Below are 12479 nucleotides of genomic sequence, written 5' to 3' on the forward strand. Positions count from 1 at the left end.
AGTCTGGTGCACTGAAAACATGCAGCTTCACGTGGCACTGCGAGGTAAGGCCCGCTGGCGAGTTATCAGACTCCAAATGTCCGTCGCCTACTGCTCCTTTCGTAATATCTGTTCAGAAACTAGTCGAGATGGACCTGTACTCACCGACAACAGACAGTCCCATCGTTTTGAAACATCTTAACAAGGGGAGACACCCATACCTGGTCCGTGTCGGTTACGATGTTTTTGTGGCCGCTCTTGTTATCCCTTGTTACATGGCTGGGAGTTGTACACCATTCCTTGCAGACACGTAGGACAGACCGTGCCGGTTCACCAGTTGATTGGATACCTTCATTTAATACCATGGCACATAATGATGACTATATTTGATCATTAAAGTGAAGTTGTAGTACTCTCTGTGTCTTTGGTAGTTTCTGATGAAAACAAAATTTGAAATCTGTCCTCCTTATAGAATAGCCCTGTATCTTATGAGGCTACTACTACTTGTGGCTGTCTACGTGCATAGAGTCTCATTATGAAATTTTCATATTATTTTTCTTTTCATAATTGAAATGGTTAAATCAGTCGTCACTTATTCATAACATTACTCACAAGAGCCATCACATTATTCTCTGCTCTCAGAAACCACATTTCTGGAAACAAAAGGTGGATATCCCATGTTATGTTTTTTTTGGTCATATTTGACATCTCTATCCTCTTCATGTACCACCTTTACCGATATTTACGAATCCTGTGTGTTAAAGTGCTAGTGGTAGAGCAGTCGATTTTCTTTCACATAGCTGAAAACTTTATACAAGAACTTTTAAAATTACGAGAAAAATTGCATGAATTCTATCATTAAGAAGAAGATCAGTTTATTATTTGAAGCTCAAGTGAAGTTTAACCCAAACAGTTTTGTTTGTTCTTTTACTGTCTGATGTTTCACTTTTGGGAAGATTATCCTATATACCCAACTCAAATATAATGTATTCTAATCAATAAAATATAGTTGGTGTGGGGGAGGAAGTATGAGTGAGACAATCTGTTTATTATGCAAAATCTTTTGGTATTAGATAAGAAAGACTGCCAGTATAAAAAGATTTGACTCTTTTGTTTACTCGTGAAATATCTTTGTCACTAAATTATCATGATTGCTCAAGAATAACGAAGCGAAACATGAGTGCAGGAATGAGCAGAAAGATAGTGATTTTTTAAATAAAGGAACATTATTGCGCAGCAAATACATTTTTGGTCTATAGATAACTAGTTAACGGTCCTCAGAGCCGCAGCCTCTCTTTCCTTAAACTAGTTTGCTCACTGATGCCGACTGAAAATAATGCGGACCAAATGGATTTTTTTTATCATTAGCAAAAATGTTCGATATCTTTCTGATCATTTTCATGAAATTACAACACGCTACAGATAATTATTTTGAATTTTTACTTTTTCAGATACTTTTAAGTCATTCGATATGTCAAACTGTTAGAACTGTCCTCTGTAAATGTTTTGCTTTTTTTGGATTCCGACTGAGCTTGAAAGGAAGAATACTGATAGACGAAAAAATATAATGGGCAAAGAAAAATTCTGTGAAATTAATTTATGAGAGAGGAATTAAGCGGACGAAAAATGAAAACAGCTCAGATTGAGCGAGCGATAATTAGGCATGTAGAAGCTGTGAATACATTTTTGCTTAATAGTTGGAAAAACACGTATAAGGGCAAGTCCTGTTTTGTGTCGCCATTGCAGATCCTAAGAAGAGAAATATGAATTTGCAGTTCTGAATATTTCCGGGGAGCTGACGAATTCCCAGTTTCTATGCTATCTAATATGACATTCGAGTGGGTAAAGAAAGACTAGACTGTGTTAGAGATAAATTTTTTTCATATTCAGAAAGAGGAGTTATTCAGTGGGGGGATGTTTTCAGTTGATACGGATGGCCATCAAGGTTCATTATTAGAACAGCTGTATCACAATATCAGAGGCTTTGTCGCTATATGCAGTTCTTATTTGGAACGTTAGAGGATTAAAATGTCTCCATGTTGTGCAGGGTGTGAAATGAGTGGACACCAGTTCCAGTGAGTGGAATACGAATACTGTGGTGATGAAAACCTGCCTGTGTGAAACTGGCTTATTTCGTGTTTCAGTGCTGTCTAATGAATGGGCAAAAGAGTCGTGATTGTGTGAAAGGTGAAATTGGTTAGTGTTCGGAATTGGATGATATAAAACGAAGAGGATTATCAGGAGGCACTTGTGATCTTCAGGGTTCATTATTAGGGTCACTTCATCATAATGACAGAGTTTCGTTGCTGTATATAATATAAATTTGGTTGTATTAGGGAGTGAAAATATCTCAGATTACTTTATGGGAGGGATAGGAACTACATGGGTATTAAGATAAATCAATCGTTGTTTTATGACTTTGGCTTCAGAGAAGAGGAATCTGAGTGCTGCGACGTTGGAAAACCGTGTATAGTAAGCTGCTGTGTACAGGAAACTGTAATGAAACGCAGAAAGATGTGGACAAAATTTTCCATTTGATGCAATGAATGGCAGGCAGCTCCTCATAGAAATGGATAAATGCCACATAATGTCAATAAAAATAAACTAACTCGATAGTGTCCGTTTACGAGTCTACTGGTGAACATCTTGAACAAATAAGAACGTTTATATATTTAGGGGTGATACAAGGAAGCCACGTGAAACAAGATAATCATATAAAACCAGTTTTAGAGGCGGCGAATGGAAGATTTAGATTTATTGGAAGAGTGCCAGGGGAGTATAATACATCTATGAAGGAAATCACATACAAGAAGCTATGACTAATTAGAGATTATTGATATAGTATTTCGACTTCTTATCAAATAGGCATGACAGAGAACGAATTCATATACACGTTGTTAGGATCATATCAGGTGGGTTTGGCCTATAAGAAAGAGTAACGGAAATGTCCTGGAACGTAACAATGGGACTTCTCTGAAGAAAGAGAACGCCGTTTCCGAGAAATCATGTTGAGGTAAAGTTAGAGAACCTATGTTCTAAGAACACTGTACTTCTATTGTGCTCCCACCATCGCGTGTCTTAGGTAAGGCTTGTGGAGTCGTGCCCGCCATGACAGTGAGAAGGGTCCAAAGAAGTATGATTTTGAGATTTGTGGGGGCCTATAGAACATCTCCGGGGGGAGCTCTGTTAGTCATAATGGGGCTCTGCCCACTAGATATCAAGATACGTGAGCAAGCGGCGTGGTACTGGGCCAAAAAGGGGAACAGGGAGAAAATAATAGAGATCATGGGTGTGAGCGAGGAGGATAAGAGGGAAATACGAAACAGAGGGGAGGAACTGTTGCAGAGGGTTTGGGAGGAAGAAGAAACGGGGAGAAGAACCTTCCAGTTCTTACCAGCCGTGAAAGAGCGTGGGGGTATGAAATATTTTGCACCTACACGAGGACTTATTCACTTTCTCATTGGTAATGGACCCTATCCGACATATTTATGTTTGTTTTGGAAAAGGGAAACCCCCGAGTGTGACTGTGATGCGGCAGAGGGAACTCCCGACCATGTGGTTTTCGAGTGCCCTCTCTTCAATGATGTCGCGACAACACTCCGAGACAGACTTCCGAACAACGACACATGCCAACTACTCAGACAAGAAGACACTTTTCACACTTTGAATGCACTGGCAGATGAGGCATCACGGAAAGTGTTAGCAGAATACCTGAGGGACCAAGAATAGGTACCAACTCATAGACCAACCGACTGAGACCAGATCCCATTCCCATACTGCCTGTGCGTGGAATGGCCGACTTCCATCATAGTTGGAAACCGCCACGCACGGGACTAGGGGGGGTGGAGTCAATACCACCGATTATGACAAAAGAACCGGATTTGACGTAGGCTAAGTTGCTTTTTGTAGGAATTAGATTTAGGGCATCAATTTAGGAAACTGCAGCGAATACTAACTTTGGCCAGCCCAGTGCCAGGGGCATGCTCCTCGGGGTTAGCTCGTGGAGCCTGGCTATTCCAAGTAGGTTTGTACTTTACTGGCACACCTGTGACGCTGCAGGTAGTAGTCATTCTAGGTTAGTTAATTAACAAGTAGGTTAAATTAAACTGCCCATTGTTGTAGAAAACTAACACACTGTAGTAGTTTAAACTGTAGCTCACTAACATAACTGTAATAGGTAAGCTGCATTGTAACCCAATTTATGTATCACCTTATGACCCACTAATCATGTTAGGAGGTGGGTTAACATGTATAATTAGTATTGTTTTGGAAATAAAGAATTTAAAAAAAAGGCTTATGGCAATAAGATAAGAAGGATTGAGGAATGTACAAAGGTATATAGACAGTCATTTTTCCTTTGCGCAGTACATGAATGGAATCGCATAGATAATGGATAGTACAATGTATCCTCCACCATGCACTGTAGGGTATCTAACAGAGTATATATGTAGATATAAATGCACTCCCTATTTGTGGGCTGTTTAATGTGGAGCAGAAGGCCTGATTGTATAACAGCTAAAGATTGCGACCCACAGGATTCAGTATTAGGACCAGTATTAAGCCCGCTTTAACACAACACCCAAATTTTTGCTGCTTTATCTGCTCTTTTTGCAGGACAACGGTAGCCCGCTAGGGGGCCAGCGCTCGGCTGGGACACGTACCGGGTCGGTACCTGTCGGAGGGCAACGGGTACAGGTTGCGTGGCGAGTAGCCGTAGATCTCCCTGGATACGGGCAGGTAGCGGTAGCCGGGCGTGGAGATGCGCTCTGCGGCGTGTGACGGCTCGTCGTAGATCGACTTGGGCGACAGCCAGGGCGCGCCCGGCAGGTCGGGGAAGTCGGAGAAGAGCGGCCGGAAGAGGCCGCGTGGCCGGTGCGACACGCGGTCCGGCGCGCGCATGTCGTCCGTGCCTGCCGACAACACCAACAACAACACACGTATACGGCACAGTGCACAGTGCATTCCTCGATACATAGCAAAATGACGCCCAACAAAACAATAAAATTTGCGAGAAGTACCTTTAACCGATGCAGGTGCTCCTCAAGGTTGAATTTTAGGACCACTGGTAAATAAACAGATTTATGTACACTGTTTATTATTTAAATAATCTATACATGTGCTCCGCAAGGTTCAATTCTAGGACCACTGGTAAATGAACAGATTTCTGTACACTGTTTACTATTTAAATAATCTCATCAGCTTACATGATATCAAGGTCTTACACTCGCAAAACTTATTGCATTCCAGTAATTTAAATAACAATAATTATTGTAACATTAGAAGTAAGAGTAATAATAGTAGCAATAGAAGTAAAAGAATGTATCGACTCTAGATACGCATACATCTAATGTTCTTTGAAACAGAAATGTTGGAGAGTATTCTAGCAGAGAGAAATCCTCAAACAATACAGATGTTCATCAAGATTCTAAATTAGGACCAATAGTAGTTGTCAGACATTTTTATAAGCTTTCTGTTTTTTAACCAGATAAGTGTAGGATCATCAGACTAGGGTGCTATACCTTGTAAATTGATTGCAGTTCAGTTAAATAATGGTAACATTTATATTATAAGTATTAGTGTTAACCATAGCACTATGGTAATATTGATAGTAATGAATTGAAAGAGTAATTAGAAAACAGATTTGGATGTATGAAGGGTTATTTGGAATAACAGTACTGAGTATGAGCAAAGAGGATTTCAAGAAGAGACACAGTCAATTGACACAGTTATACCTCAAGGTTCAATGTTAGGATGGCTAACAATTGACAGAGTTTTTTTAAGTTATTTGTTTTTTTTAATCATATAAGTTTAGGGTCATCAAGTCCTCTGTCACATCGAAGCATGATGCTACGTTTTCAACACTGTAATACAGTTGTATTAAATAACACTAACATTTATTTTATAAATTACAGTAATAATGGGAGTAATAAACTGAAAGTATAATCATGTCTGATACAATATTTTCTAGTTTGGACTCTGTACTGTAATTTCTAATATTACTTTTGGTGTGACATACGATGTATGAATTTCAGTCCACTACTTTTAAAAATATAACACATATGAGAATAACGAACAGAATATGTCAGTGAATATGGCACCAGTAGCTTAGTTAATGTTATCAACCACCCACAGATAGGATTCTAAATATCCTTGGTTACACCATAACAGCTGTGCTTGTTCTATGATATGGCAGATTTTTGTTTGTGTTGGCTAGTGGACGTAATCATGTACATTATTGTATTGTATTTATGGCATATATGCAGAGAAATACCATGTACACCTGTTCACATGCACCAGTGATGTATTAGAAATGGCGATGGAAGCTTAAGATATGTAGGTAATGTTACTTATAAAGTATATGTACATGCGAGAGCTTGTAGACAATTTGTGTACAGGGTGCAGCAGTTAAATCCGGACAAATGAAACTTTAAAAAAAAAATGGAATTTATTAAAACAAAATACAAATGAAATTACGTATTAAGTAGTGGAATCTTTCAAGAGTAACATTACTCGATGTAACCCCCCTCAGCCGCAATGAACGCCTCCAGTCTTGTCCTAAAGCGATCGCACGCACTGTTTAAAATAGCGCTGTCCATATTCGCGAATGCTGCTTCGATAGCGGTGCGTAGATATGCTACCTTGGGGTGCCTCGTCTTATTGGTAACCCTATCGGGTACGCTTCAAACAAAGTAGTTGAGAGGTTAATCAGGGCTATTCGGGGGCCAGAAGTTCTTTGACCAGAACATGTCAACATTAGCCGAGAACCAGTTTTGAACTAAATGTGCACCGTCTTGTTGAAGGATATATTGTCTACCCGAGGCCACAATTACCATCCACGGTTTCACAACATTCGTCAAAACTTGCAAATAAACTTCTTTTGTGGCAGTTTGTTCCTTTCCAAAGAAATGTGTCGGCATGATATAACCCTCACTGGACGTAACACATAGGACGTGAACCCCAGACTTTTCCGAAGCATTATACTTGGCCACAATATCGTAAGCAGTTGATCTCGGTTACCTGAAGAATAGAACTATTTCAGTGGGCAAACGCCCAGCGCGAAGATTTTCGATAATCGCGGCTCTTTGGCTGTACTCCGCACTTGTGCGTAACATCTCGGCCATTTTGAGTTTCTGACTGGCCGACCGAGGTGGCCGAACGGTTCTAGGGGCTACAGTCTGGAACTGCGTGACCGCTACGGTTCTAAGTTCTAGGGGACTGTTGACCTCAGAAGTTAAGTCCCATAGTGCTCAGAGCCATTTGAACCATTTATGAGTTTCTGACCTCCGACGGCAAATTCAAATGGAAATTTGTCTGGATTTAAGCGCCTCACCATATACAAACCAATGCCACCATTTTTGAAAGTATTACAGGTGTTTGAAAATCACCCGCAGTTGAAACAGAGCTTTGTATATTTCTATAGGACATGACACAAATTTGAAAATCGTAGGTGCTCAATCCACTCTTGGCTACCTGGGCTTATATCCTTTATTGTGGCAGCAAACTTAAGTCTTTGTTCCTTTTTCTGATGAAAAACTTCCTTCTGCGACAGAGCAAAGAGTAAATCTGTATGCCAGAAAACGATGTACGAGAGTAATCTGCAAGAGAAAGTTTGTCCAGGAAATCAAAAAGATATTCCATCTGATCAGAAAACATCCGGAGACCTATTAGTTCACTTCAGTATGGGGTGTGTCAACCATTCGCCATTATGACGGCTTGAAACATGCTGGGGACACTCTTCAGTGGGGTGTCTGAACGTCTGTGGAGGAGTAGCAACCCAGTGTTCCTCAAGATCCAAAACGGGAGAAAATAGTGGTGTTGGACGCTTGAGTCTGGACCGAAGTCGATGTTCTAACTTCATCCCATACGTGCTCAGTTGGTCTCAATTCGGGACTGTGGGCAGCTCAGACCATACCAGGAAAGTTGTTGTCCATAAAGCATCATCTCACCTGCTGCTTTATGACAGAATGCATTGTCATGGTGATGTAATCATTGTCTCCAAACTGTTCCACTAACGTACGTAGCATACAGCGTTTTCTCAAGTGCATTAAGGGGATCACAACCTAAGGACGAGAAACACGCCCGGAATGTAAAAACCACTTCCTCCGTACTTCACTGTTGCCGCCGCACATAATGACAGGTTACGTTCTCGAGCCATCTGCCACACCCAAACCCATCAGTCGGATTGACATAGCATATAGCGTGATTCATCAGTCCGAATCACTCGTTTCCAATCATCCACTGTCCAGCGGCGTCGCTATTTACGCCATTTCAAGCATCGTTTAGCACTGGCTACAGAAATTTGTGGCTTATGAGGAGCTGATCGACCCTCGCACCTCACTCTTCTCAGCTCCTGCACATAGCAATTGTGCTAGATGGGCTGCTAGCAGTATTTTGTAAGTCAAGAGTGAATCCTTCCGCTGACGCAGTCTTTTATAATCACTCTCTTGAACGCTCGACAGCCCCTGTCCATCAGTACATGGGATCTGTCTGGTCTCGGTTTAACTGTGGTTGTTCCTTCGCTTTCCCGCTACCGACATCCACATGGCCAACAGTGAACTTGGACAGCTTTAGAAAGGATGTAATATCCCTGGTGGATTTGTTGCTCAGGTGACATCAAATGACTAGTCCACCTTCGATGTCACTTAGCTCTCGTGACTGCCACATTCTGCTGTGACATTTCTCTAGAGACAAGTCAAATTCCCAGTACGTAGCAGTACCGAGATACGTTTGGTCACGAGCACAGACAGTGACCTGGTACATATTATGTTTCCACATAGTCAGCATTTGTTCATTTGGCAAACCATTCTGTCGAAACCGGCAATAAAGAAATTTGGGACCAGATATAGGAGCCGCTTAACAACAGTCAGTCCCCTGATCAGAAAATGCAGGCCGGCCGAAGTGGCCGAGCGGTTCTAGGCGCTACAGTCTGGAGCCACGCGACCGCTACGGTCGCAGTTTCGAATCCTGCCTCGGGCATGGATGTGTGTGATGTCCTTAGGTTAGTTCGGTTTAAGTAGTTCTAAGTTCTAGGCGACTGATGACCTCAGAAGTTAAGTCCCATAGTGCTCAGAACCATTTTGAACAAACTTCATATTGGCTTCTGTCTCGGGTTCTCCGGCCCACGTTCGTCTGATGATTTTTCTCACGTTCTGCCAGCACGAGTGGCTGGCATTGTCAAAGCTTCACCATCCATTGCTAAAGGTGAAAGCCCAACTCGCCACCGCAGACTGTATATATCCTGCGCGCCAACGTCCTAGGGCTTCTCCGCGGTCATTCAGGTGCGGTTCTCCTCAGGCTACCTGCGATGGCCGTTCGCTGCAGCACTAGATCTGTTTACCTAGAGACTTTCTTCTTTCTTGTTGAAGCTGTTCCCGTGTTTTTGTATTTCTATAGCTTCTCTGAACAAGCAGGTTCTTGTCTACAGCCAGAACTTCCGCGTAGACGAATTTTACTACGTGGTCGGTCTCACACAGTGCTTGCTACGCCACGGCCGATTTCTGCACGTGCTCCAACCTAAAATGTCGCTTATGTTCTTTGATCCTGGTGTTGATTGATCTTCCAGCCATTCCGACATAAATTTTTCCGCATATACAGAGTATGCGGTATATTCCTGACATTGCAAATGGGCCCTTTTTTCCTTTGCCGATCCAAGACACTCTTGTATTTTCAAACCGATATTCTTTATCGAAATGTGGTGCTACAGAAGAATGCTGAAGATTAGATGGGTAGATCACATAACTAATGAGGAAGTACTGAATAGGATTGGGGGGAAGAGAAGTTTGTGGCACAACTTGACTAGAAGAAGGGATCGGTTGGTAGGACATTTTCTGAGGCATCGAGGGATCACAAATTTAGTATTGGAGGGCAGCGTGGAGGGCAAAAATCGTAGAGGGAGAGCAAAAAATGAATACACTAAGCAGATTCAGAAGGATAAATGTTGCAGTATGTACTGGGAGATGAAGAAGCTTGCACAGGATAGAGTAGCATGGAGAGCTGCATCAAACCAGTTTCAGGACTGAACACCACAACAACAACAACAACAACAACAATTCTTTACCGGTTTGAAAATAGTGTTTACGCCGTGTCCGCGCAATATACGGCCGATTCTGTCCGTCACTCTGGGGATGTATGGCAGAAAGGCCGTAACCGACATTTCTTTTTCTGACTTCTTACTTCGCCGAGTGTTTGGCTCCGTTACATTCTAATATAACTTGTGGAGTACCCATTGCTCCTCAGATCACTTTCCACTTGTCGCAGTTCGTGTCTCCTGATCGTCCGCATCTGTTCTGAAATGGCAACTGGCCGGGTGCTTCATTGGCGGTACGAACAGATGAGAACTGCTTGAACCGAGATCCGGGCTGTGTGGAGGGTGTTCCAATACAATGCATCGGAAACGGTGGACCTAATCACGTGAAACCGAGGGCCGTGTCATTTCGGACGTTGTCGTGCATCACGATACCTTCCGAAAGAAAACCCGATCGGTCACTCCGAATCGCTTTCTGTTTGTACGGAACAATTCCTAGTAGCATTCAAAGTCTCTCCATGCCTGTGGAAATCAACTTCTTGTACGTCCCACATGTTCCAAATAGGCTGTGATCATAAACTTCTTCGCCAGCCGGAGTGGCCGTGCGGTTCTAGGCGCTACAGTCTGGAACCGAGCGACTGCTACGGTCGCAGGTTCGAATCCTGCCTCGGGCGTGGATGTGTGTGACGTCCTTAGGTTAGTTAGGTTTAAGTAGTTCTAAGTTCTAGGGGACTGATGACCTCAGAAGTTAAGTCGCATAGTGCTGAGAGCCATTTGAACCATTTTGAACCATAAACTTCTTCGTTCGTCCCGTAGTTTTGAACCGCTTATATTGGAGAGATGAAAAGTGTCTCCATGATACTGGAGCTTTCTTCATATGATACAGTCACATTTCGTCCACTGTGACAATATGAGACAAGACAGGAATACCCTCCGCCTGACACCGCTTTAGTGCTGGAGAGACAACCCTAAACGCTTAGCTTTATTGTCGTTTGAGAGTTGGCACAGTACGCTGCGAGAATACTTCTTCCTCTAGTGGAATGTGTTGTGCACAATTTCTTCTACATTACCAATGGCGATACTGAGTTTGCATGATGTCTGCCTCACTGGAATGCGACGGTTGGCTTGAATCATCCTTGGGACGCGGCACACATTGCCGTACGAAGAGGGCAACCTTGACTGCCCTTAGCCGACCGGTGTAGCCGAGCGGTTCTAGGCGCTTCAGTCTGGATCCGCGCGACCACTACGGTCGCAGGTTCGAATCCGGCCTGGGGCATGGATGTGTCTGATGTCCTTAGATTAGTTAGGTTTAAGTAGTTCTATGTTCTAGGGGACTGATGACCTCAGATATTAAGTCCCATAGTGCTCAGAGCCATTTGAACCATTTGACTGCCCTTATCTTTGCTAGTTTCGTACATCTGTTCTGCCCTTATGAAATTCGTAGCACCCAATTCACGCCTGTTTCCTGATATTTCACGTGCTCTATTAACATACACTGGAAGGCGATGAGCTGTAGCTGTGGAAGTTATCTTTAAAGGCAACAAACCTTACTGCACTTCGCACTTCAATCGCCGGGTATCCATCTCGCGACGCCTCCATCTTGAAACTGTATTACGAAGCGCAGCAGAATAACTACCTCTATCTACTGGCATTTAAAAGGTTTTATTATCTCTTCTATCTAGACATGTAATTCCCATGGGGCGGTTTATACACCTGTGAAAACTCTTGTAACCTTACTCGTAACCATATTTTATGATTCGGAAGTTGGTCAAAAGCCGCTGACAAACGCTTGAGAAGACTAAAAAATCTTCAAAACAAAATTTCCGGTTTATAATGGACGATTTCCACTACCCTCTCAACACTCACATTAGGCAATATTTAGGGCAACCATCCATCTACTAAATCATGTACAGCAAGTCCTTCAGGTTTCGCCGAAAAAGCTCGTGAATTCTCTGGGCCAAGAACCCCTAAATTCGCTTCAGGAAATACCACAGATGGCTCTCATACGAAACTTTTTTGACTTACACACGTTTACAGTCTGCATAAACAGTAACGTAATACACAGATCATATCCGATAATTTTTCTCATCATCTATAGCACAACCAGAAGTCAGCAGGCACAATGCCCTGTGGAGCTTCTGTTAAACCGAGCGAGGTGGCACATTGGTTAGCATACTGTACTCGCACTGGGCAGGACGACGGCTTAAGCCCACGTCCTGCCATTCAGTTGTAGGTTTTCCGTGATTTCCCTAAATCGCACTAGCCAAATTCTGGGATGGATCCTACGAGAGCGCACGGCCAATTTCCTTTCCCATCCTTGACACAATCCGAGCTTGTGCTCCGTCTCTGATGGCGCCGATGTCGACGGGACGTTAAGCCCAATTTTCCTGCCTTCCTTTTTAGCTTCTCTTGTTTAATAGGACCGATACGCTTATTAATTTACTTACTGAACCGTCCTCGTACCGAAGACACATAG

At 42.8% G+C, this 12479-nt stretch overlaps 1 protein-coding gene across 2 annotated transcripts in view; it reads right to left on the reverse strand.

Moving 5' to 3' along the window:
- Window positions 1-12479, reverse strand: part of LOC126106456 (uncharacterized) — a 246802-nt gene that overhangs the window by 160734 nt on the left and 73589 nt on the right. For both annotated transcript variants that reach the window (XM_049912742.1, XM_049912743.1), the window contains exon 3: window positions 4641-4889. In XM_049912742.1, the coding sequence (XP_049768699.1) occupies window positions 4641-4889 (249 nt within the window). The remainder of the gene's footprint in view (window positions 1-4640; window positions 4890-12479) is intronic.

The sequence above is a fragment of the Schistocerca cancellata genome, chromosome 10 (genome assembly GCF_023864275.1).
Source record: "Schistocerca cancellata isolate TAMUIC-IGC-003103 chromosome 10, iqSchCanc2.1, whole genome shotgun sequence".
NCBI lineage: Eukaryota > Metazoa > Arthropoda > Insecta > Orthoptera > Acrididae > Schistocerca > Schistocerca cancellata.